This window comes from Chenopodium album, chromosome 27 (genome assembly GCF_948465745.1).
Source record: "Chenopodium album chromosome 27, dcCheAlbu1.1, whole genome shotgun sequence".
Taxonomy (NCBI): domain Eukaryota; kingdom Viridiplantae; phylum Streptophyta; class Magnoliopsida; order Caryophyllales; family Amaranthaceae; genus Chenopodium; species Chenopodium album.
The window spans coordinates 23,897,554-23,922,927 of record NC_137860.1 but is presented as its reverse complement, the minus strand read 5'-3'; the positions used below and the strand labels follow the sequence as shown (position 1 = coordinate 23,922,927).

General features: G+C 35.2%; 4 protein-coding genes and 1 non-coding gene across 6 annotated transcripts; 2 read left to right on the top strand and 3 right to left on the bottom strand.

Moving 5' to 3' along the window:
• Positions 1-317: 317 nt before the first annotated feature.
• LOC145619456 (putative sugar phosphate/phosphate translocator At1g06470) lies at positions 318-11,600 on the bottom strand. 2 transcript variants are annotated; one of them, XR_014108131.1, is made up of 13 exons: positions 11,106-11,600; positions 9,489-9,658; positions 8,605-8,690; positions 8,402-8,451; positions 7,230-7,297; positions 6,843-6,943; positions 6,606-6,618; positions 6,092-6,276; positions 5,903-5,989; positions 3,567-3,661; positions 2,957-3,096; positions 2,118-2,219; positions 318-745 (listed from the first exon to the last, which is right to left on the bottom strand). XR_014108131.1 is itself a non-coding variant. In XM_081674146.1 (12 exons), the coding sequence occupies exons 1-11, from the start codon at positions 11,513-11,515 to the stop codon at positions 2,976-2,978; spliced, it is 1,386 nt and encodes a 461-aa protein (XP_081530272.1). In that variant the 5' UTR covers positions 11,516-11,600; the 3' UTR covers positions 322-745; positions 2,957-2,975. The 2 variants fall into 2 exon arrangements, 1 of the variants encoding a protein (XP_081530272.1); XM_081674146.1 differs by lacking the exon at positions 2,118-2,219 and having other exon boundaries at positions 322-745.
• A 1,626-nt stretch (positions 11,601-13,226) lies between these two features.
• LOC145620684 (uncharacterized) lies at positions 13,227-16,344 on the top strand. The gene is made up of 6 exons (XM_081675392.1): positions 13,227-13,521; positions 14,859-14,981; positions 15,121-15,397; positions 15,513-15,627; positions 15,719-15,883; positions 15,993-16,344. The coding sequence occupies exons 1-6, from the start codon at positions 13,414-13,416 to the stop codon at positions 16,027-16,029; spliced, it is 825 nt and encodes a 274-aa protein (XP_081531518.1). The 5' UTR covers positions 13,227-13,413; the 3' UTR covers positions 16,030-16,344.
• Positions 16,345-17,366: 1,022 nt separating this feature from the next.
• LOC145619811 (protein trichome birefringence-like 43) lies at positions 17,367-19,082 on the top strand. Its single transcript, XM_081674505.1, has 5 exons — positions 17,367-17,641; positions 17,845-18,016; positions 18,216-18,391; positions 18,505-18,663; positions 18,770-19,082. The coding sequence occupies exons 1-5, from the start codon at positions 17,367-17,369 to the stop codon at positions 19,080-19,082; spliced, it is 1,095 nt and encodes a 364-aa protein (XP_081530631.1).
• Positions 19,083-19,289: 207 nt separating this feature from the next.
• Positions 19,290-19,361, bottom strand: TRNAD-GUC (transfer RNA aspartic acid (anticodon GUC)). The gene has a single exon. It is a non-coding gene; the product is annotated as a tRNA-Asp (tRNA).
• A 1,254-nt stretch (positions 19,362-20,615) lies between these two features.
• Positions 20,616-24,095, bottom strand: LOC145619810 (putative disease resistance protein RGA1). Its single transcript, XM_081674503.1, has one exon. The coding sequence runs from the start codon at positions 24,093-24,095 to the stop codon at positions 20,616-20,618; it is 3,480 nt and encodes a 1,159-aa protein (XP_081530629.1).
• Between the last annotated feature and the right edge of the window lie 1,279 nt (positions 24,096-25,374).

The window sequence follows — 25,374 nt, the reverse complement described above, 5'->3', positions numbered from 1 at the left end:
GATCTTTCCCTCAAAAAAAAAAAAAAAAAAAAAAAAAAAGATCTCGAGCAATTAAAAAAAGGTTCAACGTTCCTTTGAATTACATTTTCTTCCATCTAAATACCAAATTTTAACATTTTTTTTTTCCTTAATGTATATGCATGACAAAATTGAATAAATGAGTAAAGTAATTAATTTTAAAAATTATTGCATGCATCGCGTGCATATGGGGTAGTGTAGTTATTGGAAAAAACATGCATCATTAATGTAATATAATCCACAGTGTAGTATATGCAAACAGATTAACTTAATTTTTGTATGGCTTTATGATAATCCACAGTGATTTGTTGAAAAAATGCTTTTCAATTTATCCAAAATTGAGTACTACAATGTTTTGCAAAACTTGGCAACCACACATGTACAGAAGTTTGCTAATAACACCTTCAGCCTAATTGGAGAAAGCAGTAAAATTTCATGTCTTCAGTAATACATGTACAATCTAGTATAACGGTACAAAAATGATACAGCAAGCAGCGTGACGATGTATAATACGAGCAGAAGCAGCCGCTTTTAGCTGGGATGGTTCATGTGTGGTATGACCATGCACCTGAACTGTGTCTGCCATCAAAAGCTGCAGCTTTGGCAGCAATCCAACAAGAAGTTTGAAGACAAATTACGTTGTGTACATACAGTTTGCCTGGAGAAGATGGTCGATGCACTTTTTACAAGTTGATTTTAAGCTGAATGTGTCCCCAGTGAGGGAGCCCTGCAAAATAAGGCAAGCTTTAGTAGATTTACAAAGAAAAAAAGAAAAAAAAAATTTAAAAAAAGGAAATGCAAACCAGAACTTCTAAACAAACTTTTAAAATCAATTTCCACCTACTTCTGATTCTATCAATGTTGTGGAGATAATTGAATATTGAGGTAAAACAAAGTTTGAAAACTCTACTTCAATTTGTTGTAGTTCCCTTTGTGTAAAAATATATTTTCCTGACTCACTTTCAACTAAAAAAAGAAATTGAATTCTTCTATATATAATGATGTGGAGGTGATTTTGACCAGGAGGTGCCAAAATAAGCAAACTTTAAGTTGAAAAAAAGTCTTGGAGAGAGTGATAGCCAAGGCTAACATAGGTGCACATCAATGTGGTCTTTGGCCTAATGGCAAAGACAAATGGCCTGTGTAAGTCACAGGTTCGAATTCCTTCTACCCTTTGTTATTTGTATTGTCCTTGCAGCTCAATTGGACCAAAACAAATATGTGAAATGAAAAAAAGGAAAACTTTCAACTCAATCAAAAGTTGTTCACGCAGTTCCTCAAGGATGGATGCAAAATTTTAACTGGAAAAAGTTTATTTTTTTTTTTTTTTTAATGCATGTGCAAGGAAGCAACTCCTTCAAAAAAATAATTTTTCTGACATTCGGCTACAGATGCTGAGATTTGTTGCACCTGTTGGGATCTACCAACAGACTAAGTTCTTAGATTGTTGAACAGTAAAATTGGACATAGGGTCACATGATGAACAGAAATATAAGGTATGTAAGCCTGTAAGGCATGAACACAAATTGTGTAAGTTATGCAATATGGTGTAGAAAGAAACATCAATAGTTCAGAAGGTAGACCTATTAATTGTGGGATGGATCTTCTGACAGGACACGGATTAAACTAAAATTAACCCAATAAGAAACTTGCTCCCTCGCCCTGTCCCGTTTCATTTTCAATTTAACTCTCCTTATAAACTTCTATCCTGATATTGATCACTCTATGAATTGCATGGTAAAAAGAAAAAAGGATTTTGTAAAAGTATGTTACAACATGAAGCAAACAATATAATTGTCGCATCACTACATCGTGCATTAACAATTTAACATTGTAGAAATGAATTTAATTAAAACAAAAAGGTGAGTTTGTCACCCCAAAAAAGGGAATGAAGAAGCATAATTATATGAGTCTACACAGTGGGTGACATGAACATGAAAATTTGGTTCTCGGATCATTCTTGGATATGCTAACCTAGCTAGGACATAAAGCTAAGGGTACGTATCTTCTGATGTTATTGACAGACCTAAGTGTTTTTTTTTTTTTTTCAATGCATATGATAAGAGGAATGGGGATATAAAACTAAGTACCCTACATACCTTAACAAACTATGCCTCTGATTAAAGTTTTCTTCATTGATGATGCCAAGGTATCGGTTTATAGAAGAAGGTAGTCGATTATGTGTGGTTCAGGTAATTGAACTTCACAATCACAGGAGTCAAAATGTTAGTTGAACCTCCCTAATACACAAAAATATATATTAAATGAATTAATGCGGAAAAAAAGTTTAATAGCTCCATTCACACATGATTACAGGAACAACTTCCAACTGTCCAAATGTCAAACCTCTTTCTGTGAGCTCACAGAACTGGTGATGCGATTTGTCATGCAAGCTAATATACTATGTAATAGGGAATTTATCAATCAAGGTACAATCAGTTTTCAAAAAGAAAAGGAGGTATGCAAGAAATCAAGTTGCCAAACAACGGATAGGCAATTAGATCAACGGAGCACGATAGCAGATAGCTAGTATATGAGTCCCTTTCCCTATCTTTTAATATCCCTACAGCAACTTAAGAGAAAAAGAGACAACTCCCCTGAAATAAGATTCCACTACCACAAGCAATGCTACATTAAATAAAGCTGCACATAAATTACCACCTCATTGACCAATCAGGATGCCCATTTCAGAAATCTACTTTTACTACTGAAATTCACACTTTTCCAGCTATCCCAAGTGTAACTGGAGTAAGATACTTTCCCAATCAAAATTTCTACACAAAGCAATGATTGAGTAAAAATAAGGAGAAAAATCAAGGGAAAAAGTCAGCAATAGTGTTACTTCCGATAAATTAACTCAGTCAATTTTTCCCTTGTAGGAGTGGGGGTCATTCAAGAATGAACTATGAAGTTCTTCTGCATTGATGCAAACTCGTACCTCATAGAATCAAAAGGTTTCAAATGCCATCATGTTGATCATCAGCCTCTTCAAGAATGACATACTTTGCAGGGATATTAGTCGCTCCTAGCTGTTCCCCAACATTTTCATGGACTTCACCTTTCTGATGCTTCTGTAATCTAACCAAAAAAAGAAAAAGAAAAAGTAAGAGCAGAAGCTAAGCATGAAAAGAACAGAAATTCTATCTTATTTATTGTTATATCTCTATTGAAATTCTTTCCACTAGTTTTTTGTTTTTTTTATAATAATAATTTTTTTTTTTATTAGAGTTATTATCAACATATTACTGTGTATAGTTTTACAGGATATTTTCACCACTAGTTTGAGACATGAAGCATAGACATTAGAAGTACAGTATGGTAATAGTAAATAATGGTGGTGTGTAGTCAATTTGTGGTACTCTATAGGACTTCAACAATAAAATTATATTCAAAAGCCAACATAAAGTTCTTGATGTGTGTAAATTGGTGGATAAAGATCAGAAAAATTTGTTTTAAGTGATAAAAGCACAGGGGAAATCATTTTTATGACGTAACCTAAAATCGTAAGCTACATCACAACAAAGAAGGTCACATTGGCGTGTACTTACTTGTACCAATTGAATAAACCGACACCAATCATGATTATCAGAAGACCGATCCCTTTCAACCAAGTAAAGTCATCATGGAAGTAAAAGACAGCAACCTGAATGCAGTAAATAGGAGTTCAGTAACAGCTACCAAATCTCTGAGAATAAATTTTCAGGTTGATTAACTTTCAGTTAAAAAAATAGCATAATCACAGGTAAAATTAAAAGTGCATAAACAAAAAAGGTCCTTCATATCATCAACTAACAACCCAAACAGATGCAGAAAGCACTGAACATCATCTCATCATGCAATGGATCGGAGGTGGGTCGGGTGATGCTTCATCCGCCAAAAATCCATCCATCACCCGGCCCATCCATCACCTAATTTTCCTTAATCCACATCCGATCCATCCGTCATCCATGGATGAATTTGGTGGATCAGGTGATAATTCAGGTGAAATATATATATAAATACAACTTTGCACTTTAATAATTAAAATTGAGATTTGAAAAAAAAATGATCAATTAATTAAAACTTTTATACATCCTTCTAATACTCGTTCCTTTTTACTAAATTAAAAACAAATGTCAATTCCTAACACTACAATAGACATTAATTTATTAAAAAAATATTTGTTTTTATTTTTTTATATATAAATTTAATGGGTGGAGGATGGGTCGGGTGATGGGTTGGATGTATCATCATCCGTATCCGACCCGACCCGTCACCCAACCCATCCATCATCCATCCGTCATCCGCTTAAGTTCGGGTTTTCATCCATATATTTGGATCGGGTGGATGGTTATCCATCGGGTTTGGATGATATTGCCACCCTTTATTCTCATGTTAGGACAATCTTAAGTTTTAGCTGAGTTAGCTCTCACCTGGTCTTCATCTACATTTCATGATCAAGCAGTGACAATGGAGAAGTTCTTCAAAGTGACAATCTCAAATCACTCATGACAATTATACACATATCTTGCAGGTAGATCAAATAATTTGACGCTGTTTTCTTATCATATTCTAAAAAAAATAACTAAAGTTTAACACATTTCTGAGATTATTTATTCCTTTTCTTTTCTTTAAAGCCAAAGAAGTGTGGGTTTTTTCCTCTTCAGATGATTTTTACTAGGTACCCTGCCACTGCGAATCTTTTGAACTCGACTTTCTTCATTTCTTGGTTTACCCTTTAGTTAGCATAAACTGGAAAGGACTCCAGAGTCCAGACAACAGAAGGATTTTAAAAAATTTGGCCGACAAGATGTGTCACTAGTAAGCACTAATACAATACTTAATAATCAACATATCAGTTCAAATAATGAATGCCAGAGCGTATATTTCCTGTATCATAAAAGCCAACTTAATATATAATTCAATACAATTCAAACTAGAAAGGACTCCAGAAAATAGAAGAATTTAAAATTTTTGGGCCAACAAGGCGTGTCACTATCAAGCAATTTCTTGTTTGTTCCTTTAGAAGGAGGCTAACTTCCTCTTTAGTTGAATGTTTAGAATTAGTGGAAGAATGAATTTTGCACAAACATTTTCAGATTCAGCATGCTATAAATTTCAATACAATAATTTGGGTTTTTGCAACAACACCGGGAACATACACTTCTATGAGTATCTCAGTGCATAGGAGACAAGACTGAGATTTTTTCAGCCACGTCTAATATAGCATTACAATAAACATTTCAACTTCATCTTCACAAGTCCATGAAATGAAACTAAATCAAATTAGGCAAGAAAACATATTTTTAGTCAAAACTAGGAGCAAAGGTAGATTATGTTCCTTTTATCAACTATCCTAGATTACTTGTCAAGTTATCATATCTAACAACCATGATCGATTATAAGACTAGGAATTTTTTTAACAGCGCATGCATACCACAAAAGCCATAACATCAATTGCCTGAAAGTTTACCAACGTCTTAAGTAAATATTTACTCTGTTTTTATTTACTTTTTGGCAAGCAAATGAAGATATTAGGCTAGGTAAACGGACATATTAATTAAAATAATTTTACCACGACTAAAAAATAGTATTAAGTTATTATGGTTTAAAACTTTAATTTTAATAGCTTAATCTATTTGTTTAACTTTATTAATCACTTCCACAAATAGTGTGCCAAAAAAGAGTGTTGCAAGTATAAAAAAAAAATAATAAGAGGAAAGATTAAGCTTCTACAAGTGCATGTAGGAAATGCTATCTCTGACAAGTATATGGAAAACAGACAAGTACTGATAGAATCACAAAAAGCCAGTGAACACAGAAACAGCACACAGAATAACAGATATAATTATGACACACAGACATTTTCACGACTAACTGGAAATTTTTTGGGAAGTGTTCATACAATTATGGTAACAGCCTCCTTAACAATACCCGCTACCGTGACTGTCATTGCACTAGTTACTGAGATCAGAACATACTCTGTCAGTACCTGGAAAAAAAAGGAAAGAAAAAAAAAAAGACATTAGAAGGAACCTAAATCTGATTCACTTTTGTCACCTCCAGAATATTAAAAGTACTTCGTATATGTTACCATGAAGAAGGCCAGGGTACCGCCAAAAAGCATGAGCAAACAGCTTCTTGTGATATGCCAGGAGCTGTTAAAGTATTCATTCTGTGGGAACTCATGCCATGGGTCCAACAAAAGTGACATCAAACCAGTCGCCAGTGCCATTATAGGGGTCACATAGCTCATGAAGGTAAGTGGATTCTTTAAACCTGAGTAGAAAAAAGTACAAATTTTAGTAGTTTGGCCATAAGGCTTTTAAGCAAGTAGATTAAGTTTAGAATGTCACTCCATAATGGCATTAAGGCATACAAAAGAGGCTAACGTCCACTATTCCCTCAATCACCCCCCCCCCCCAACACACACACAAAAAAAAAAAGAACCTAGTGTCTTGCAGCAGTCTAGTTAAAGAGAGTACATATTTATTAATTATTATTTCCAAGATGAATTATAATAGCATTTTGGTAAGAGACTATGGCCACAACATTGTCATAAATTGCTAGTGTTCATAATGGATTAGCAAACAAAACACGGTACTTACCATAGGATTCTTTCTTCAGCGCAGTTTTTTGTTAACAGCAAATACAACCACAATGCAAATCAACCGGCCATGGCAAGAGTGAAAAAGAAAGTTAGGATTGAAACAACAAAACCAAAATCAAAATTGTCAAACTACAGCAGTGAGCAGCCATAAGAAATCATCTACTGTGACCATTGAGCTTACTGATCTAAACAACTAAGCATAATATTGGAAAAATAAGCATGGAAATGGCAGTACCTGGAGCAGAATCTGTGTCATACACCAGCGAAATCCAGACATAACAGCAGCAAGCATAACAAAGATAAATCCCCAAAACTCAAATTCTGTTTCCTTTGCAACTGCAAGTAAGAAATAATGAATATGTCAAAAGTAATTCTATTAGCCACTGTATCAGCAATAACATCAAGCACTGCTAACTGCCGTTTTGCAGCTACTGTTAACCGATAAACAGGTACAGCCACAGACAAATACAGATTGTCATAGCCTCTTTGCATTGCAGAAATAAGGTTACAGAATTCAATGCATTAGACCCAACCTAGGGTGCCTAGATTTTTTTTTTCAGCTCTTCTACTTTTGATACATCCATGGCCATGAAGAGATTGAGAAAAAAAAAGTTGCTCATACCCGTCAACAGAATTCCAAATGAGATGACTAGAATGATTCCAAAAAGTTTAAGGCTTGGAGACTCCAACCTAAATCAACCAAGATACAATAGAAAATTTATATCAAGAACAAATAATGTCAAATTCAAGTGGCAAGAATAAGCATATGAATGTCATAACATCCTTCATACTAATTTTTTTTGAAGGGAAACATCATCCTTGATACTTAGTTATAGTTATAGTAGGAATGGAGATAGATATTGATATACCTCAGTTTTAACAAAAGTACATCCCCTATCTACCAAAAGAGGTAGCTATCTAAATTTGTTAAAATATCAACAACAAAAAAATTAAAAAGAAGCTAAAAATGGAATTTGTCCTATCATAGCATTACTGAAACTAATTTTATAGTATTTCCTCAAAAAAAAAAAAAAAAAAAAAAAAAAAAAAAAAAAAAAAAAAAAAAAACTAATTTTATAGTAAAAAGACTAAAAACTATTAATATCACCTCAACATCTGTGTAGCACAGAAAAATCTTGCCTTAGAGGATTTTAAAAAAGGCTCTATGCATTGGCAAAAAGGGTTAACGGGTGTTTTGCTTAGGAAAATAAGAACTTAGAAATTAAAGAAAGCTCTTGCTGAAGCTTACTGGTAGAAAACCATGAAACTGTTAACCATCCAATGTTAGATAATTTTACCAATCCTAAAATCTTGTGTATTCACAGCTCACTCTTCGTTTCTTCCTGGATACAAAAGCGCACTCTAAGAATTTCACCCCATGCTACTACTAATACAAATGACACATCAACAACAACCAAGCCAAATTGGCAGGAAATTCTAGTAAAATTATGTTGAAAAGGTAACATAAAAAAAAATTATTTTCAACATTAAAAATAAATTTGAATACCTCAATTAGGAAGAGCAAAAGGTAATGCATAGAGATGAAAGTTAAACTTGTTTGTCAGCCTCTACAGTGATATCTATACTCTATAGCTTTATGCGAATAGTGCAACTACACGACTAGACAAGAATAAAAAGAAAACTTTTTTAATTCACCATCTTATAATTTTCAAAAAAAAAAATTAAATTAAAAAAAAGGAACAAATCCAACGTAGAACATAAGAATATGCAAAATCAGAAAAGAAGTAAGCCGATTTGGAGGGGAGAAGGAAGATATGACAAGGTATTGCCTACCTGAAAGCAAAAGCAAAGACAAGAAGAAATATCGGAGAAGCGGATTTACACTGCAAAATACAGGGAAAATTTGAACAATTACAATTTTACAAAGAAGATAAGCTCATCGGATTTAAGGAATGAGCTAGAAAATGGAAGCATATACCATACTGCAAAAACATAAATTTCAAGTATAAGGGACAATTCAAGTATAAGGGACAAACCATAGTGGCAAATGTAACAGAGATGAAAACAAGTGATGCATTGCTCAGATTGATATCCAATGCCGTTGCAAGAGCTGTAGGGAAAACTGTAAAAGGCAGAGGCCATCTGTATTGTTAGGAATCAGATAAGTCAATGCTATATTGCTAACAGTCTAACAGTAACAGAAGCTTTTACTACAATAAGATTTAAATAATGACATTAAGTTATCCATCTATCTGCTAGTTATTGAAAGAGACTACAGCATACAACATGCCCTTACAGCTCCAAATAAAATGATCGGTGTAGATTATCCATATTTTTTGGGGGGAAGATGAATTGGAGGGATACAGCGGGGTTTAGATGGAAAACTTGGTAACATCTTGCTAACTCATTTTTAGGTACAAACCCAATCCCCAACCCTCACCCTCATTCCCTAACCCCCACCCACCACCCCCCTCCAAAAAAAAAAGAGAAAAAAAAAAAAAGAAAGCATTCCTCTAATCCACATAATTGTTCCCCATCACTCTTCCTCCTTCATGATACAACATGGCGCAGAGCTTCAATTGCCCCTAGGTTGGCATTTTATCATATCAATTTTGCATTTGTACCATGTCCAAAATCGATCTTGTGTAACCAAGCATAAACCTAAAAGGTAGCAATTGATAACTTAAGCCAAAGCCAAAGGAGCTTTTATCTGAGAGCTTCAAAGGTCTAGGTTTTAAGAATAGGCATAATAAACTTATTGTCTTCAATCACTTCAACATCTTAAGGGATATCATGATTAGCATCTAACTAGTTTTTATAAGATGTCCAACATGTAATGTCATAAGAGAACATAACTGAATCGAATTGGAAACCAAAAAAACTGTGTAGAATATAAACCCAAGTAATTGAACTGGCATACCTTTAGAAAAATAATCCCTCCATGTCATGCGTACACCTTTATGAAATCTTTCATACCAAATGTAAGTAATAGCTCTAGATAAGACAGCTTGCATAGCAAAATGAAATGTGTTCATCAACAAGGGAGCTGGGAACTTCCCCATGTGATCCCCTAATAGAGATTTATTATACCTAGTCACAACAAATTTACAAGTATTAGGATGTCAATTGCTTTGACAAGCACAGCAACAAAAGATGATTTCAATATATTTAAAACAAGAAAAAGAGAGGGGGGAAAAAGTATCCTACTACAAAAAATGCTATCCAACAACTACACTAATATACCAGAAGTCCAAAAGTGAATTCCCTATTTACCTAGGATTTTAAGGGTGAATCTCTATTTTACACAATACCCTTCATAAAAAGAAGCTTAGAACATCCACTTTTGCTACTGTCTACTCAGCACAACTTGTATACATATTTCTTCCTAGGACAAACAACAAGGCTATTTTACAAGATGGTCCATGTATACCTATCTATAAGTGTAATATCAGAATACTCCTAAACCAATCATATTAAACCATATAATTTCTATTTAAGTTGTTAAATATTAATACTTTCTACTAAAAACTAAACACCCGTTAAATTATGACTGATTTGGTAGAATGCTAATTAAGTGCTTTTAAATTAATAATTAATCACCAACCTTACTTTAAGGATTTGAACTAAAAGTGTATATGAAGTACAAAATCACTAGCATAACCTTTTTTTCCCCTTCAATTCCTCAAATGAAAAGCCTTCCAAATACAAGATGGAATGTGGAACCATCCTAAGTTCTCAATTTTGACACATTTTTATAGTTTGTGCTCGTCCTAAGATGGTTGCTTAAATCATCATAAGACGCAACATTATCTTTGTGCCAAATATCATGAAATGTTTAAATCACCCTGTACAACATCATTGTTTCTCTTCAATCTCCAATTTTTAAAGTTTACCCATTTGTTCCAGCTGCAAAACCTAAACTATCATATATCCATCCAATACCAACATGGTTCATAAAATTATTCAAATAGCCAATACCAACTTGCAAAGCAGCTTATGACACTACATTATCAACAACAAACACTCCTTTTTTTTTTGGGTGTTTAGAGAGCCACAAGAGCGGATAATGTGCATCAATCCAGATCCCTTGAATCCGGGAAGGAAGTTTTAAACACTTCAACTATCCTTTACTCTCCACTAATTCAAACTCTTAGCAGTTACTATCGTGCTTTCGCCAAGGGAAAATCACCCAATTTAATAGAGTTGAAAAGTAAAAATGTTACATCAAAATTGGCACAGCATACATATTCAGTTGTCAACATAAATTAGATTGTCGAATCGACTTGCCGACATTATACACTATACACATTGAGTTTATACAAACCCTTACCACCCCAAGTACTCGATTATCATTACTTTCCGGTCCGATACCGATGGATCAAAATCTACCTCCGGTTCAGACATTTTCTACTCACACTTTATGTCAAATTGATGCTAAAAAACGGTGTAGGTCCTAATTAAGAATCAAACTCAACCTAAAGCTCACAATTCCAAAAATAAGAACAAAGTTGAAATTAGAGCAAGAAGATTGACTTACAGTGTCAAAAACAAGCTAAAAGTGTACCAAACACAGATAAAGAACAAAGTCTTAAGCACATTAGCAGGGGAAATTTCAGTCTTGGAATCCAAATCCTCAATCCTCCGATTCCCATTCCCTTCATCTTCAACATCAAAAGGAACATAACTCTCATTCCCATTCCCAATCCCACTCCTATCATCTCTCTCCAAATCACCAGGTTTCTCCATTATTCCAATTCCTGGTTGATTAAATGGCAGTTCAAATTCGTCGTCGTCGTCGTTATCGTTGTCGCTATCGTTGTCGCCTTCGCCTCGTTGTAGATGATGAGTTTGATTAATGTCGCACCACCCAGAAAACGAAGGCTCACGACTGAGAGAATGGCGGGTTAACAGCTCATTGTGCTGTAATGGCGACTCAGTGGGTATCATCTCCTTCCATTAGAGCTCTGATTTCAGAGACATGATCCCGAATTCGACGAATTTGCAGATCGATGAGAGAGAGGGGGGGAGAAAAAGGGGGTGGGCGGGAGGAGATCGGATCTACGAGAAGGAAGGTGGGGATTTTGTTTTGTGGATTGTCAAATACTCAATTGTCAAAATGGGTTCAAACGTTGACGTCGTTTGGTGTGGGTTTGTTGGGAGGTTGGGGTGATCAATTACGGCTCGACCCGCTAGCTCAGCTCCATCTAGTCCGACAAAATTATGGGTTTGGATAAGTTAAAAACACTTTTTAGTTACTAGGGTAGCCTACGCGGCTACGCATTATAGCAGCATACCCGTGGAGCTATGGCAAAATGGGCAAAACCCAATTAATATCCTATACTAATGAAAACATGTTTATATCAACAATTTTTTTCTCTCCTTCCCTCACATGGATATTATTTCCTTCTCTTTCCTCCATTCCATTCCCATGGCCACTATTTCCTTCTCTCTCCTCCCCTTCTATGGCCACGCCCAAGATCAACCACCTTTGCGGCTCTAAATCGACTAGTCGGCCAAACAAATGACACCCTAGTAGCAATTTATACAAATTGGGCCCATACTAACCTCTTAGGGAAAGGATTCGCTCATGCTAGTGGTGCGAAAGTTGAATGGTGGTGTTAATGGTCATGCGATGGGCGGTGGTCGGTGGTGCACTGGTGCTAGTGATTGTGTAGTGGTCAGTTGGTGAAGCTAATGGTCATGCAGTGGTGTAGCAGGTGTACTAGTGGTTGCTAAATTTACAAAATTACCCTTAATGTGGCCGTTAAATTTACATAATTACCCTTGATATTAACGAGTCAAGGTAAATTCAGATAAAATTCAAATAAGATAAAACAGGTCTACATAAGTAAAAATCAAGTGTATAGATTATATCATTAATCAATCAATCAATAACATAATACTAAAACAAGCACCAGGAATAACACGTGTCAATTCCTGGTGTAGTTTTTTCCCTCCAAAAAAAATCTTCCAGTCTTCGCTAAAATCTTTTTTGAGAAGCTTGGTATAATTTAACTATCATATTATTATTTCATATATTTTAAAGTATCTTTTATTACCCCGTTTACCATAAATATTACTTTGTATGACAAATTTTTAATACATCATAATTTTTTTCATTCAATTGATTAATATAATTTAAAATGATGAATAATAGATTTGTACTACATAAATTATTATTAAATGGGAATTTGGATTTTAGCAACATAGTATAACATTATAAACACTTTATCTATACATTTAATCATGTAAGTTAATTTGATTAAATTTTTGTATTTGTATCTCCAATACTTTCATATAGTTTCATAATTTAGGAAAAAAATTGACTGAATATCAAAACGAGGTTAGCATTGTTGCCCATTAAGTGTAATACACAATTTAAAATACTCATGTAGGTGTAATTTTAATATATTCATTTGTCTATCTGACTCTTTCATTATATTTCATGTTTCATTTCATTATATACGCAAAATATGAAGATAATAAATGTGTTATAGGTGTATTTTATCTATGCTATTTTTTAATATTTTTTTTCTTTTATTGATTAAATTTAATGAAATCACAATGCATAATTCGGGACCTAATCTAATAAGATCTAATATGTGCACCGAATTTGTTTCAAAAATTTGTTAGTTATTGAATACGTAGTAATGTGAGTGACCATAAAAAATAAAAATTAGAGGGGAAAAAAATGAAAAGGAAATGAGATCAATATTAGCCGCCAAGCCACACCGAAAGAAAGAAAAAATCTTGTGATCTTTCTTCTATTATATCATCTCTCACCAATCATCAAATCCTCTGTTCATAAACCTTCAAACCCAACTCAAAAAAAAAAAAAAAAAAAAATGGAGAGTGAAGTGATAAGGCGTAGGATCAACACCATTTCTGCTCACTTTGCTGCTGGAATTGTCACTGAGGATGTCACTGCACCTAATACCCACTTAATTCCTTTGGTAATTCTTTTTTTTCTTTTTTTTTTTTTTTTTCCTTTTTAGTTAATTTATTTGGTGTATTAGCAAATGATTAATTTATGTTTTTGTTATACTTCATGTGTTCAACTTTTAATTGCAACCATTTGATTCTTTACAATATTTGATTATCAAATCAAGATATAAAAATTATAAAAAGGTGATATTTTGAAAATAATGGATCTAATAAGATACTATATTGTTTTAAATTGCTAGTAAAAATAATTGGAGGAAGGTTTGTAAATATTGCAAAAGTTAAAGTATTGTGATTAATAAGTAAACGGGATATGGGACTATGGGAGTACTATCTTTGGTCATGACTTACTAGTATTAGATTTCATCTTTAATTGATCTGTACTCCATCTGTCCCTTTATTATCGCTCCAGTATTGTTCACTTTAATTCGGAATTTCGGACTAAGAAATGAAGCAATGAAGCAAAATTGTGCATATGATGTTGCAAGTGAGAATATTTATCAAGTAATAAAATAAGGTAGTGAAACAATCTCAAAGGGACATCCTAAAAAGAAGTATTAAGGCAAAAAAGAGACGGAGGGAGTAACATTTTTTTGGATAGAATTTCAACAAATTAGGAGTGTGTTTAATACATTTTTATTACCGATTTACCGCCATCCGAGTTTGATTGTCGTTTTACAATTCACATTATACTGTCAGGTTGCTCAATAGTTTGATTTCTTAATCCCCTTATCAGTTTATACCAGTAAAATTACTGAAGTGGTATACCATATTGATTTTTGTGGTAAATTTTTGTTCAAATATTGACCATTTTGTGAAACTTTTTGTGTTGGCAAATACTCGATATAATTGATAACCTAAGAAAAACATTTCACAGGAATAATAAGTCTTAGTGAAATAGTGATGATATTATTTACATCATATTGACTACACAATTTGACAAATTTATGGTCAATGTTCTCTAACTTTGACAAAAAAAAATCTGTAACCGAGGTAGTACTTCACTATAAAGGGTTCATATTAGGCAAACAATAACCCCCAAGATTAGTATATGTTGATAAAGAACCCAATAAGACCTTAAATAATCCTATATAGAACTGCCTGTACTAATTTACCAAACTGTGGATGGAAGAAACCATAAATTCGTAGTGATTTTTGGATGTAAAGTTGATTGACAGCGTCTGAGTAACTGCTGATATAAAAGTAATAAAACTCATTGATTAATCTTCAAAAATTCGCTTTGTAATGTAAATTTTTGAATGATTTCTCTATTCTCTTTCCATTTTGATTTTATTTCATTTTATATGCATTAGTTATAATAAGAATGTGAATGTATGTAATGTTTCAGAACTGCAGCAGCAATATAAGCACTTCATTTAGAAGGCTTGATAGCAGAATGCTATTTGGGCGGCAAGCATCAGGCTCTCAAGGGTATTTTATGAGGCAGGCTATGCTGAATTCTACTGAACAGGTATTTTACGTAATGTACACACCTTCCGATCCCAAGTTTGATTAACTTTGGGGTTGTACATTATATCCCCTCTTTCTTACACTGAGAAGGTGTTATTGAATCTAATCTAACTTATTTTGTGCCTTCTTTTATATTCCAGGGAAATCAGGTTTCCAAATGCAAAGATTGTTCTGCAAGGCGTAAAAATGAGAAAAAGACTACTGTCATTGAATCACCATTATTTTCTCGTCCTGCCTCTAAAGATCCACTCTATTCTAGACCTGTTCAAGAAGAATTGAACTTTTCCGATATTGGTGTAACTGAATCCTTTAAACAAGATGAAATGTTACCTGCATCAGAATGCCACACATCTGTCGCTCCACAAGAGAAGCAAAGCACTTGCACAAGACAGAGGTTTTCTTCTTCTCAAATCAATGGTATGTAGTTTGCAAATTTCACTGCTGTATTAGACTCGAGTAAAACAAATCATTGTTTTCTCATTAAGCAATCATACCATTTGCTCTGATTTGAATTATCTACGATCTGCTGTAGGGATAGGATGGTCGCCAAGGATAAACATTGTTGAATCCAAACGCAGTCATGTCATCACAGTTGAGCTTCCTGGGGTTGAGATCAATGATATTAGAGTGGAGATGGACGACAAAAAGTATGACATAACCTAATCACTTGTAACCTGTCAAGTCTTTAGTTAATGTTGTTTTCTATAAACCATCTAACCATTGTCTTACTTATTGCAGCTTAATTGTGAGAGGTAAGCGGTCAATGAAGTGGCTGAAATCAGGAGGTTGTTCAAATGATTCTTTCACCACTTACCACAGGAGGGAAATCGCGCAAGGACCATACCAAATCACTTTGCCACTTCCACCTAGTGCTAACAAGAACTCTGTGTCTGCAGAGCTTGTGTAAGTATAAGACCATTTTTAGGGAACTAAAAGAGCACCATACTCTTGATGATACTACAATTTATCAGTATGTTCTTATATATTCATCATTAACTTCATTTTGATGCAGGGAGGGGATACTTCACGTCACAATCCCAAAACTCTGAGACCGATGATTTGGAAACAAAGGACTCACATATGAGCACGGAAGATTCTATTTACCCTCAATATCGTTGTATGTATATATATCAAAGTCGTTACAAAGGTTGCTTGATCTAGCTTTACACCCCTACTTTTCAAAGGCCTGGACTGCTATCATGTGTTTGAGATGACCCTTGAGGGGTCAAGTCCATTCGTCGTACCATAAAAAAAGATATATCTATATGTACCCTTATATATACCTGTATTGTACGTATATATCAAAGATGACGGACAACACTACGTATTACTATATATGTGTACCCTTATGTAGTGTTATGTTACCCTGTTCTTTGTAGCGTTATTAGCATCTTATTAACTTTTAAGCTCAAGTATGTTATGATTTTAAAAATACAGCAAAAACAAACTAAAATATTATTGTTACCGTCGATCATTCACTCAAAGTGATGTCAATGTGTTTATTACACATTAATTTATCAAGATTACATCTACAGCTTGCACTGTTTAATACATGGTCTATACTTTTAAAAATTGTCCTTTTTTGCTCACATTGCATTACTACTACCTATGTTAGCCATTAACTACTAAGCTACTTGAAAAAAATGTGATCTAAGTTGTTTTCTGAGTTAAAAAAAAAGAGATGACAATTCGAGTAAACGGGATATGTTCATGTTTAGTCACTTATCAATTAGTGTTCGTAGCGAAACAGCTTGGCTCTCTCAATAGAGTCCTAAGGAAAACATAGCTCTAGCAGTTTTGTTGAAACTGAAAGCGGCCCTTCAAATAAAACAACTCAAACATGCAAATTAAAGCTTACCCCAATCTACCATCTCATAAAAATATGCACTCTTGGATCAATTTATTATAATTCTCTTATGAACTAAATGGTATTAAAGTAAGCTAAGAGTTGCCATCCATCTTCATCATCTAAACTAATTAAGCAGTTAACACACATTCTTTTTCTCTCCCTCAGTTTCTCATCCATTACTTGCTTCACTTCACTCGCACACGGTAGCTAAACAACATACATGTACTTTTCCATACCCTATATTAGAATGTACCAATGTTAATACACGAGATAAATTATGCTCGTAATATATTTTACTTATTTTAATATTCGATAATATGTAAACTTCAAAATATATTTTTTCCCTATGATTTTTCTTGTGTATAGTACACTACCCTTAATATAACCACCCACTAACTTTTATTTTATTTTATTTTTTTAATGTATTTATTTTTTACTTTGTAATTAAAAAAAATAACCACCCATTAATATAATTAACCACTTTAAATGCCCAACTTTTCACACCATTTGCAACTCATAACCAACTCATTCTTCATCATGAAGAGCTCAACTGCTTTTGCTATGCTTCTTCTGCTGGTTATGGTGTTGAGTGGAGAAGGGCAAAATTGGAATATTACTAGAAGAAAGAAAGAGATTAGTAAAAACTCATGTGATTTATATACAGGAAAATGGGTTTATGATAGTTCATATCCTCTTTATGATGCATTAAGTTGTCCCTTCTTTGAGAAACAATTTGGTTGTGAAAAAAATGGAAGACCTGACAAAAATTATCTCAAGTTTAGATGGAAGCCTTCTCATTGCTTCTTTCCAAGGTAACATTCGCCTTAAAGGCCGAGTTTCTTTTGTCACGTATTCATTTTTGAACTAGTAACGTGACAATCAATAAGACCCAAATGAAGTTATTATGGCATGTTTTCATAATGATTTGTTTAGTACTCATAATATATTGCATTAGGATATATATTTTACTTTCTAGAACAATTGATGACCTTTTTTTTATACTCAACTTTTTTAGGTTTGATGGTGCTGATTTTTTAAAAAGATTAAGAGGGAAGAAAATACTATTTGTGGGAGATTCAATAAGCCTAAATCAATGGCAATCTCTAGCATGCATGCTCCACACCGCCGTGCCAGAATCTAAGTACACCATAGCTAGGAGTGGAGGCCTCTCCGAGTTCACTTTCCCGGTTAGTTTACTTTCTATTAATGTAACTTTGTCCATTAATCATTTTGTATGACCTAAACTTCAAGGTAGATTGATGTGGTGTTTACTTGGCTATTGTTTTGGGACGGTCTTAAATAGAAATTTTGTGTACGAAAAATCCTTCGTATCATTAGGGAACAAGAAACAGATTCCTTATTATGTATACATATGCACGGATGCAGGACTACAACACATCATTGACGTTGTTGAGAGACGGATTTCTTATAAAGATTGTGAATAAGAAGGCTGGCAGAGTATTAGTCCTCAATTCAGTGAGCCAAGGTAAATCGTGGAAGGGTTTCGACATTTTGATCTTCAACACTTGGCATTGGTGGCTTCATACCGGAAGGAAACAACCGTAAGTACCAAAACAGAATGAATTTCTACAAACACATTATTATTTTGTATCAATTTTGCATAAGGTTAAGAAATTTAATTTGCAAGTAATTTGTATGTTTGGATAAAAAACAGGTGGGATTTCATTGAAGATGGGAATAAATTGTACAAAGACATGGACCGACTCGTTGCATACGAAAAGGGATTGAAGACATGGACTAGATGGGTAGACTTACATTTGAGCTCTTCAGATATCAGGGTGTTTTTTCAAGGAGTCTCCCCTGATCATATGAAGTAAGACAATTTCTCTTGCAAACTCTGCTTTTATTAGACTTTTGATCTGATTACTGAATTACTACCTTTATACATGCTGATCAAAGCCGTGTTGTATGTGTTGCAGTGCCCTGAACTGGACAGCCCCAAATGCAAGAACATGTATAGGAGTAAAGCGACCGCTACTAGGAGCAACAAACAATGGAGTAGTTGAAGAACACCCAGCAGAAAGGATAGTAGAAAAGGTGATTAAGAAAATGGAAAAGCCAGTAGAATTGTTAAGAGTAACACCACTTTCTCAATTAAGAAGAGATGGACATCCTGGAGTTTATGGAATTGGTAGACATAGACTTCCTGATTGTAGTCATTGGTGTCTTCCTGGTGTGCCTGATGCTTGGAATCACCTCCTTTATGCTTCCCTTTATTATTCCACTTCTTGATTTACGCCGTTGCTGCCAGGGATCGAACCCGGATATATTATTCATTGCACTTCTTAAATTAAGATAAAAAGTTTTTATGAATTAAAAGTTATGTTTAACTGTTCGAGGAGTTGATTAGATCGTTTTATCAGTGTTTGTAATTTTGCATGTGGTTATTCACTTATTTGTATACTGAATAATGACATAAATTTATTTTTAAAAAAAAAGCGCCGTTGCCGGGGATCGAACCCGGGTCACCCGCGTGACAGGCGGGAATACTTACCACTATACTACAACGACTTAGTTGTTAAGGAGGAGTAAGATTTTGTTATATAAAATAACTACACTTCAATTGGAGCCTTGTTGTAATATACTACTGAATTTCAACCTAAATACAATCTTCTGTAAAAAAATAATAAATAATAATTTTACAATCTTATTTAAACAGTCTTATAATAATAATGCGATCACTGTACTTCTAAGTTGTTAACATAAGGGTTTTTTTTTCTTTCTTTCTAAAATGTGCATTCTGTATTTATGTGCTTACTTTAAATGATAAGTATTTGGTTTAACAGACTAGCTAAAGCCTAATAACTAAGAGGCCATATTAGATTATTAGTTCTCAACTTCTCACAGCCATGTTGCCCGATCAAACTTGTCGCGTCAATGCTTAGCATAAGCTTCAAAGCCATAAACAAGACAAACAGCCTACCCAGGCCACATGCTCAGGCATATATAGAACAGTGGCTTAGTGCACACATATCTAGAAGAGGAGAGATTTGGCTACACATCTTGTTGTTCAATCTGCTAGAAAGAAAGATGTATACTTTGAATTTTATGAACTGTTACCTTATACTAGTACATCTGTACATGACTACATAATTGTGCATAAAAATTGTAGTGATTAATTAATAAGTGCGGGACTTGTTAAATCACGTTTCTTTGACAGGAAAAACCGAGCCAGAGCAATTTATACTAGAATTTAAAGGTACTCACCTGTTTTACTTCAGGCGTTCTAGCTCAGAATCAATTCATATAAACATGAAAACATCCCATATTGCAATATAACAAATTCATACCATTTTACTTTTCACAGAAATATATCTCTATTAATTTTGTGCCTGATTTTTAGCAAAAGGTCAATGGTCTATTGTTTTCCTTTCAATCTTCAGCCAAAATAAAAGTCTGATAGATATAAGAGCGGGTACATCCGTACACCAGTATATTCACTGACACTCAATGAGAACTCTCAATAGTTTCTAACTACAGCTTTTCAAATGAATAAATTGTATTGCTTGCTTTTGCCAACACCTAAGTATACATAAAATCGACATGGACTGCATCAGGAAACAGATTTTTGAGACAGAGTTCAATATTACCACTGATTTCTGAAAACAGAAAATAAGATAATAACAATGATAGGACAGCAGCAACAGATGAATTACAGATAACTACAAGAATGTGTTTATTAATCTAATCGTTACTTGGTAACTTTACATGAAATGAAAAGAATGTTCCCTTCCACTCGACACAGTCATTACAGGTCGCTAATAATTAGCTGTCTAGTGCTTTTCGGACTACAATGGTAGGGATATGTTTAATGTTGGGCCAATCCTCTCCTATTGGGTTACTTTGGCATCTTCTCTCCAGGCTAGCTGAACACCCTGAAACCCGAAGTTGCTTGAGAGAGGTGAGTTTTGAAATCCATATGGGCAATGATTCCAGCTGTTTGCACGTTGAAATTTCAAGGGCAGTTAAGTACTGCATAGAGTTGGGTAGATTTATGAGCTGCGGCATGTCCCACAAGTGCAAGTAACGAAGGCTCTGATGAAGGGATGGCCACGGTGTGCCAGTACCATTCTGTGTAACTTCTTCTGATAGCCTCAGGTTATGACATGCAGATATCCGTAGCTTCTCCAGTGCAGTGAGGTGCTCCAATCCTCCATACAAAGTATTTAGTTTGTGGCAATCATGAATGATCAAGGATCGCAAGGAAGATGAGCAGCTATGGAGAATCACCCCAAGTTCAGCCAAACTCTCCACCGCTTTATCATATTTAATGCGCATCTCAGAGAGGCAGTGAAAAGCCTCAATTGGCAGTGAGTTTAGCCAGGCCACATTGTCTGTTTCCACTGCCCTTAATTTCAGAATGTTACTACTGTAATTATTACTTGAACTTCCAGGGTCAATTGACTGTGATGAAGAGGGAATGTCAACGTTCAAACGGGAAGGAAATGAGAGAGGACTACCTGAAACTTCATGGCTTCTCATCAGCATCAGTCTTTCATTGAATGAATAAACAGTCAGATCCTCTAGGATAGGACTCAGCAGAATCCATGTAAGTTCTGGGCATTTGTCTATAACCAATGACTTCAATTGAGAAAGACGAACATCACCCAACTCCACCCCTGATTTCATCCATCCTTTCAACTTGGGCAAGTTTTTTAGCCAAAGTTGCTCTAGGGAAGGAAGATATGGTGGTTCTTCTGCTGCCAACGATCCAGCCACAGAAGCCTGGGGATTAACATCTTCTATATACTCCAATTTTTCTAATGATAAAAGCGAGAGCACCTTCAGATGTTGCAATTTACCTAAGCGTGGCACTTGCTCCAAGTCCTTGCAACCTTCAAGATGAAGCTTTACAAGATACGGGAGAGATTTTACCATGTTATTATCAATTGCCCAATCAGGCAGTTTCACACCATGGTATTCCAACATTTCTAACCCCTTGAGCTTCGAATGTGGCTGCAGCTCTTCCATCAATCGCAATCTTGCTTCCTCATCAATGACTACACTTCCATCAGCCTCCTCATCTATAAAATTAAACCTAATGTGCTTGATGTGTTTCTTATTCCTCAATACATTTACCACACTCCTACCAGAACCTTCTTGCTTGACAGCATTAGTACCTTTTCGGGGCCACTTGATATGAATTTCAAGATCATTTTTCAGGTTGTTAAGAGCCTTCAGGTCTTCCATCCCATCATACCATTGCTCCCAACTTGAACCACCCCCTACACCACCCACTATAAACTTACTTAGCGTGTGAAGGTGAGTCAGCTTACCCATGCCCCGAGGCATGAAAGTCAGGCTGTAGCAACCCCATGTATCTAAGATCCTAAGGTTAACTAATCTACTCAAGTGTTTTGGCAACTCTTTGAGTAAAAAACATTCCCTTAGTTTAAGGGTTTGTAGGTTGTACAGTTTTGTGATTGACCCAGGGAGCTCGTCCAGTTCCCCATTAAATGAGAGGTCTAGATACCTTAAGTGCAACAAATTACCCATCGAGCTTGGTAAGCTTTTGATATTTAGCCCAGACAGGTCCAATGCCCTTAAGCACTTGCAACTTGCTACTAAAGCCTTCACTGGTAGCAACTGCTCCATGTTGACAAACTGGAAATCATCGTTAACATTAAGAAAGGAGCGAATATGGGTGTTCTTGAAAGAGTAATTTGCAAATGCACTTCTGTCAAAAGATAAATGGCGAACTTTTTTATCCAGACCACCAATGCCAACTGTTTTTGCAGAAATCTCCTCCTTTGTGACTTTTTGAGCAATGTCATGCATCAGATCATGTATCTTACATGAGTTGATCTCACCATCTTCATTCTTCTTAACATCTTGGAAAAAACATCTCCGCAACAAAATTGAAAAATATTCTTCACCGGCATTTTCGATACTTTGACCTTTATCTAATGGCACAATATAGCCCTGTGCCATCCAAAGGCTTATCAACATCTCTTTCCCTATCTCAAAATCTTTGGGAAACAATGCACAATAACTAAAGCAGCACTTTATTGGAGACTCAAGATGATGGTAACTCAGCAACAATATAGGTGTAATGTCATCACGACTCTCTCTGAAGTTGGCTAATCCAATTTCCAGAAATGATTGCCAGTTGCTCTCGTTTTGGCCAAACAGAAAACTTCCAACCACTCTAATAGCAAGAGGGTTTCGAGCACATCGTTCAACAATCTCTTGCCCAATCTTGACCAAGTTCTCTGAGTGATTTAATTTCTCTGATCCAAAAGCTGCTTTTTGAAATAACTTCCATGAATTTACCTTTGACAACCCTTGCAATTCATACATTGGACCATCTCCTACAATTCTTGCTGTCTCTTTCGAACGTGTAGTCACCACAATCCTACTTCCACTTTGTCCTCCAATCAGATATCGTACCAGAGTACGCCACTGATCACAGTGCTCAGTCCAAACATCATCTAACACAAGCAAATATTTATTGCTTGCTAGTAGTTCTCGGAGCTGGTTCTGTACTGATTCTGAGGTGGAGCCTTCATTCTTCTGGCCAGTAGCTGAAGCTAGAATCTTACCAAGAATCCCCTCTATATCCAATTGTTTATGATCTTGATCAGCAACACAAGTCCACAACCGTGATTTAAATGCTTTTCTGACTCTTTCATCATTAAACACAAGTTGAGCCAGAGCAGTTTTTCCCAATCCTCCGATCCCTACAATAGTAATAAAAGAGAGTTCTTGTTGGACATTGGAATCCAGCAACAACTTTACAATGTTCTCCAAATCGTCCTCTCTTCCTATTATATCAACTGCATACACATAAGAGCATGTCTCGGCCCTTCTCTTCCTGATAGGCTCATGATCAATCTGAAATCTAAACTGATTGTTGTAAACTATAACATCCAACTTCTGCTTGATCTTCTTAACCCCTCGAGACATCTTATGAGCAACACCCAACTTCTTGAAAACAGTCAAGAGACGTACCTTCTTGTCATTGTCTGTGATCTTCTTCTGCTCGATAAGAGTGATGAATTCATCAAGCAGATCATCTGCTTCATAGACTGCATCCTTGAGTTCCTCAACATAGTGCTGCTCTTCATCAGGGAGCTCTTGCTTGGCCTCTGCCTTGCTGAGCACAATTTTAATGGTCTGAACGGTGTTTTGGAGGTCATTAAGTTGGGATTTGTAGCCAAAAATTGAGCATATGTCTTTCAATTCCGAGCAATTCAACGCTGCAAAGAGTGTTTGAGCAGCAGACAGAATTGTGCCAATGTCCATTTTTGTGTCAGAAGAACTTGGGTTAAGATGCCAATAGCTTAACAATCTGGTTGACTGAACGTAATACCAATGCTGCTGCTATATGATGACTCCCTCAACAATATGACTCCAATAATTGAAGATTAATATCCTTCTTCCACGAAGTTTCTCGTCCCTGTCCATTTGTATTGTAAGTGAAGAATAAAAAATATTTCCAAGGAAAACTGGAATAAATATAATAGAATTCCAAGGTTCCACAAAGTAAAGACACATCTGTGTAGTGAAGACTGAAGACCATTTCAAAGCAAGTCAGCGCGATGAATAAAATAGTATTTCCACGAACTTGCTTGTGTGTTTCTCTATGGAACGACTCTTGCGCATGTTTTTTAATTGCACATGTTCATATATTCATATGTTACACAAAACTGACAGTAACGTAACATAATACAAAGTATTATACGAGCCATATATACTTCTTGGTCAGACAAACATACGATACTAATCATAACATTGAAAGCTAAAAAACCATTACTTTATGCAGGAAACATAAATTAAAATGGCACTGCATTTGGTAACAGGTTCAGGTTAAACATCATATACAAAATAAGGTGTTGATGTATGAGACAGTTTCACTCAGATTTCGAAAATTCTTCCCATTTTACAGCATCAGCTTCCAAATTAGGTTACTGCTGCTGACTGAAAGATTTCCTACAACGGTACAAGAAGAACAGTCCAGCAATGGGGAGCTGAACTACTATTTCGTAATACAGAGAATGTGCCAAAGAAATGTTTTAGAAGAGGACCATAAAATTTGGGGTTCTAATAGGGTCTATGAGACAGAATTTTCAGTTTTAACTCTGATTACAGAAAATTTTTGTTGTGTATTTACATTTCAAGTACTACAATGAATAGAAGATAGGCTACCATTTCACAAATTCATGACACGATAAAATCTAGGAAGAGGAATGGATAGGAATGTCGATGTAGAGAACTCCATGAAGTAGTTCTACCTGGACTTTGGCTAGATTGTACATTATTGGGTTCAGATCAATGGAAGAGTAGTAAACCCGAATTCCCTCATTAAATGGATTCTTCACTGCTTCAGCTTCAAAAGACAATCTATTCCCTACAACCTCCAGCTTCACTTTCTCTTTTGGGACTCCTGGAACATCAAACCGAAATCAAAGCGACCCATCTTCTTCCCACGACTCCAAGGATTTCTGCGGGCCCTGTTTCATGAAGACGTTCACGTTCTTGGCCTCTGTTGACTAACCGTAGAAGCTACATAATCCACGTTTGC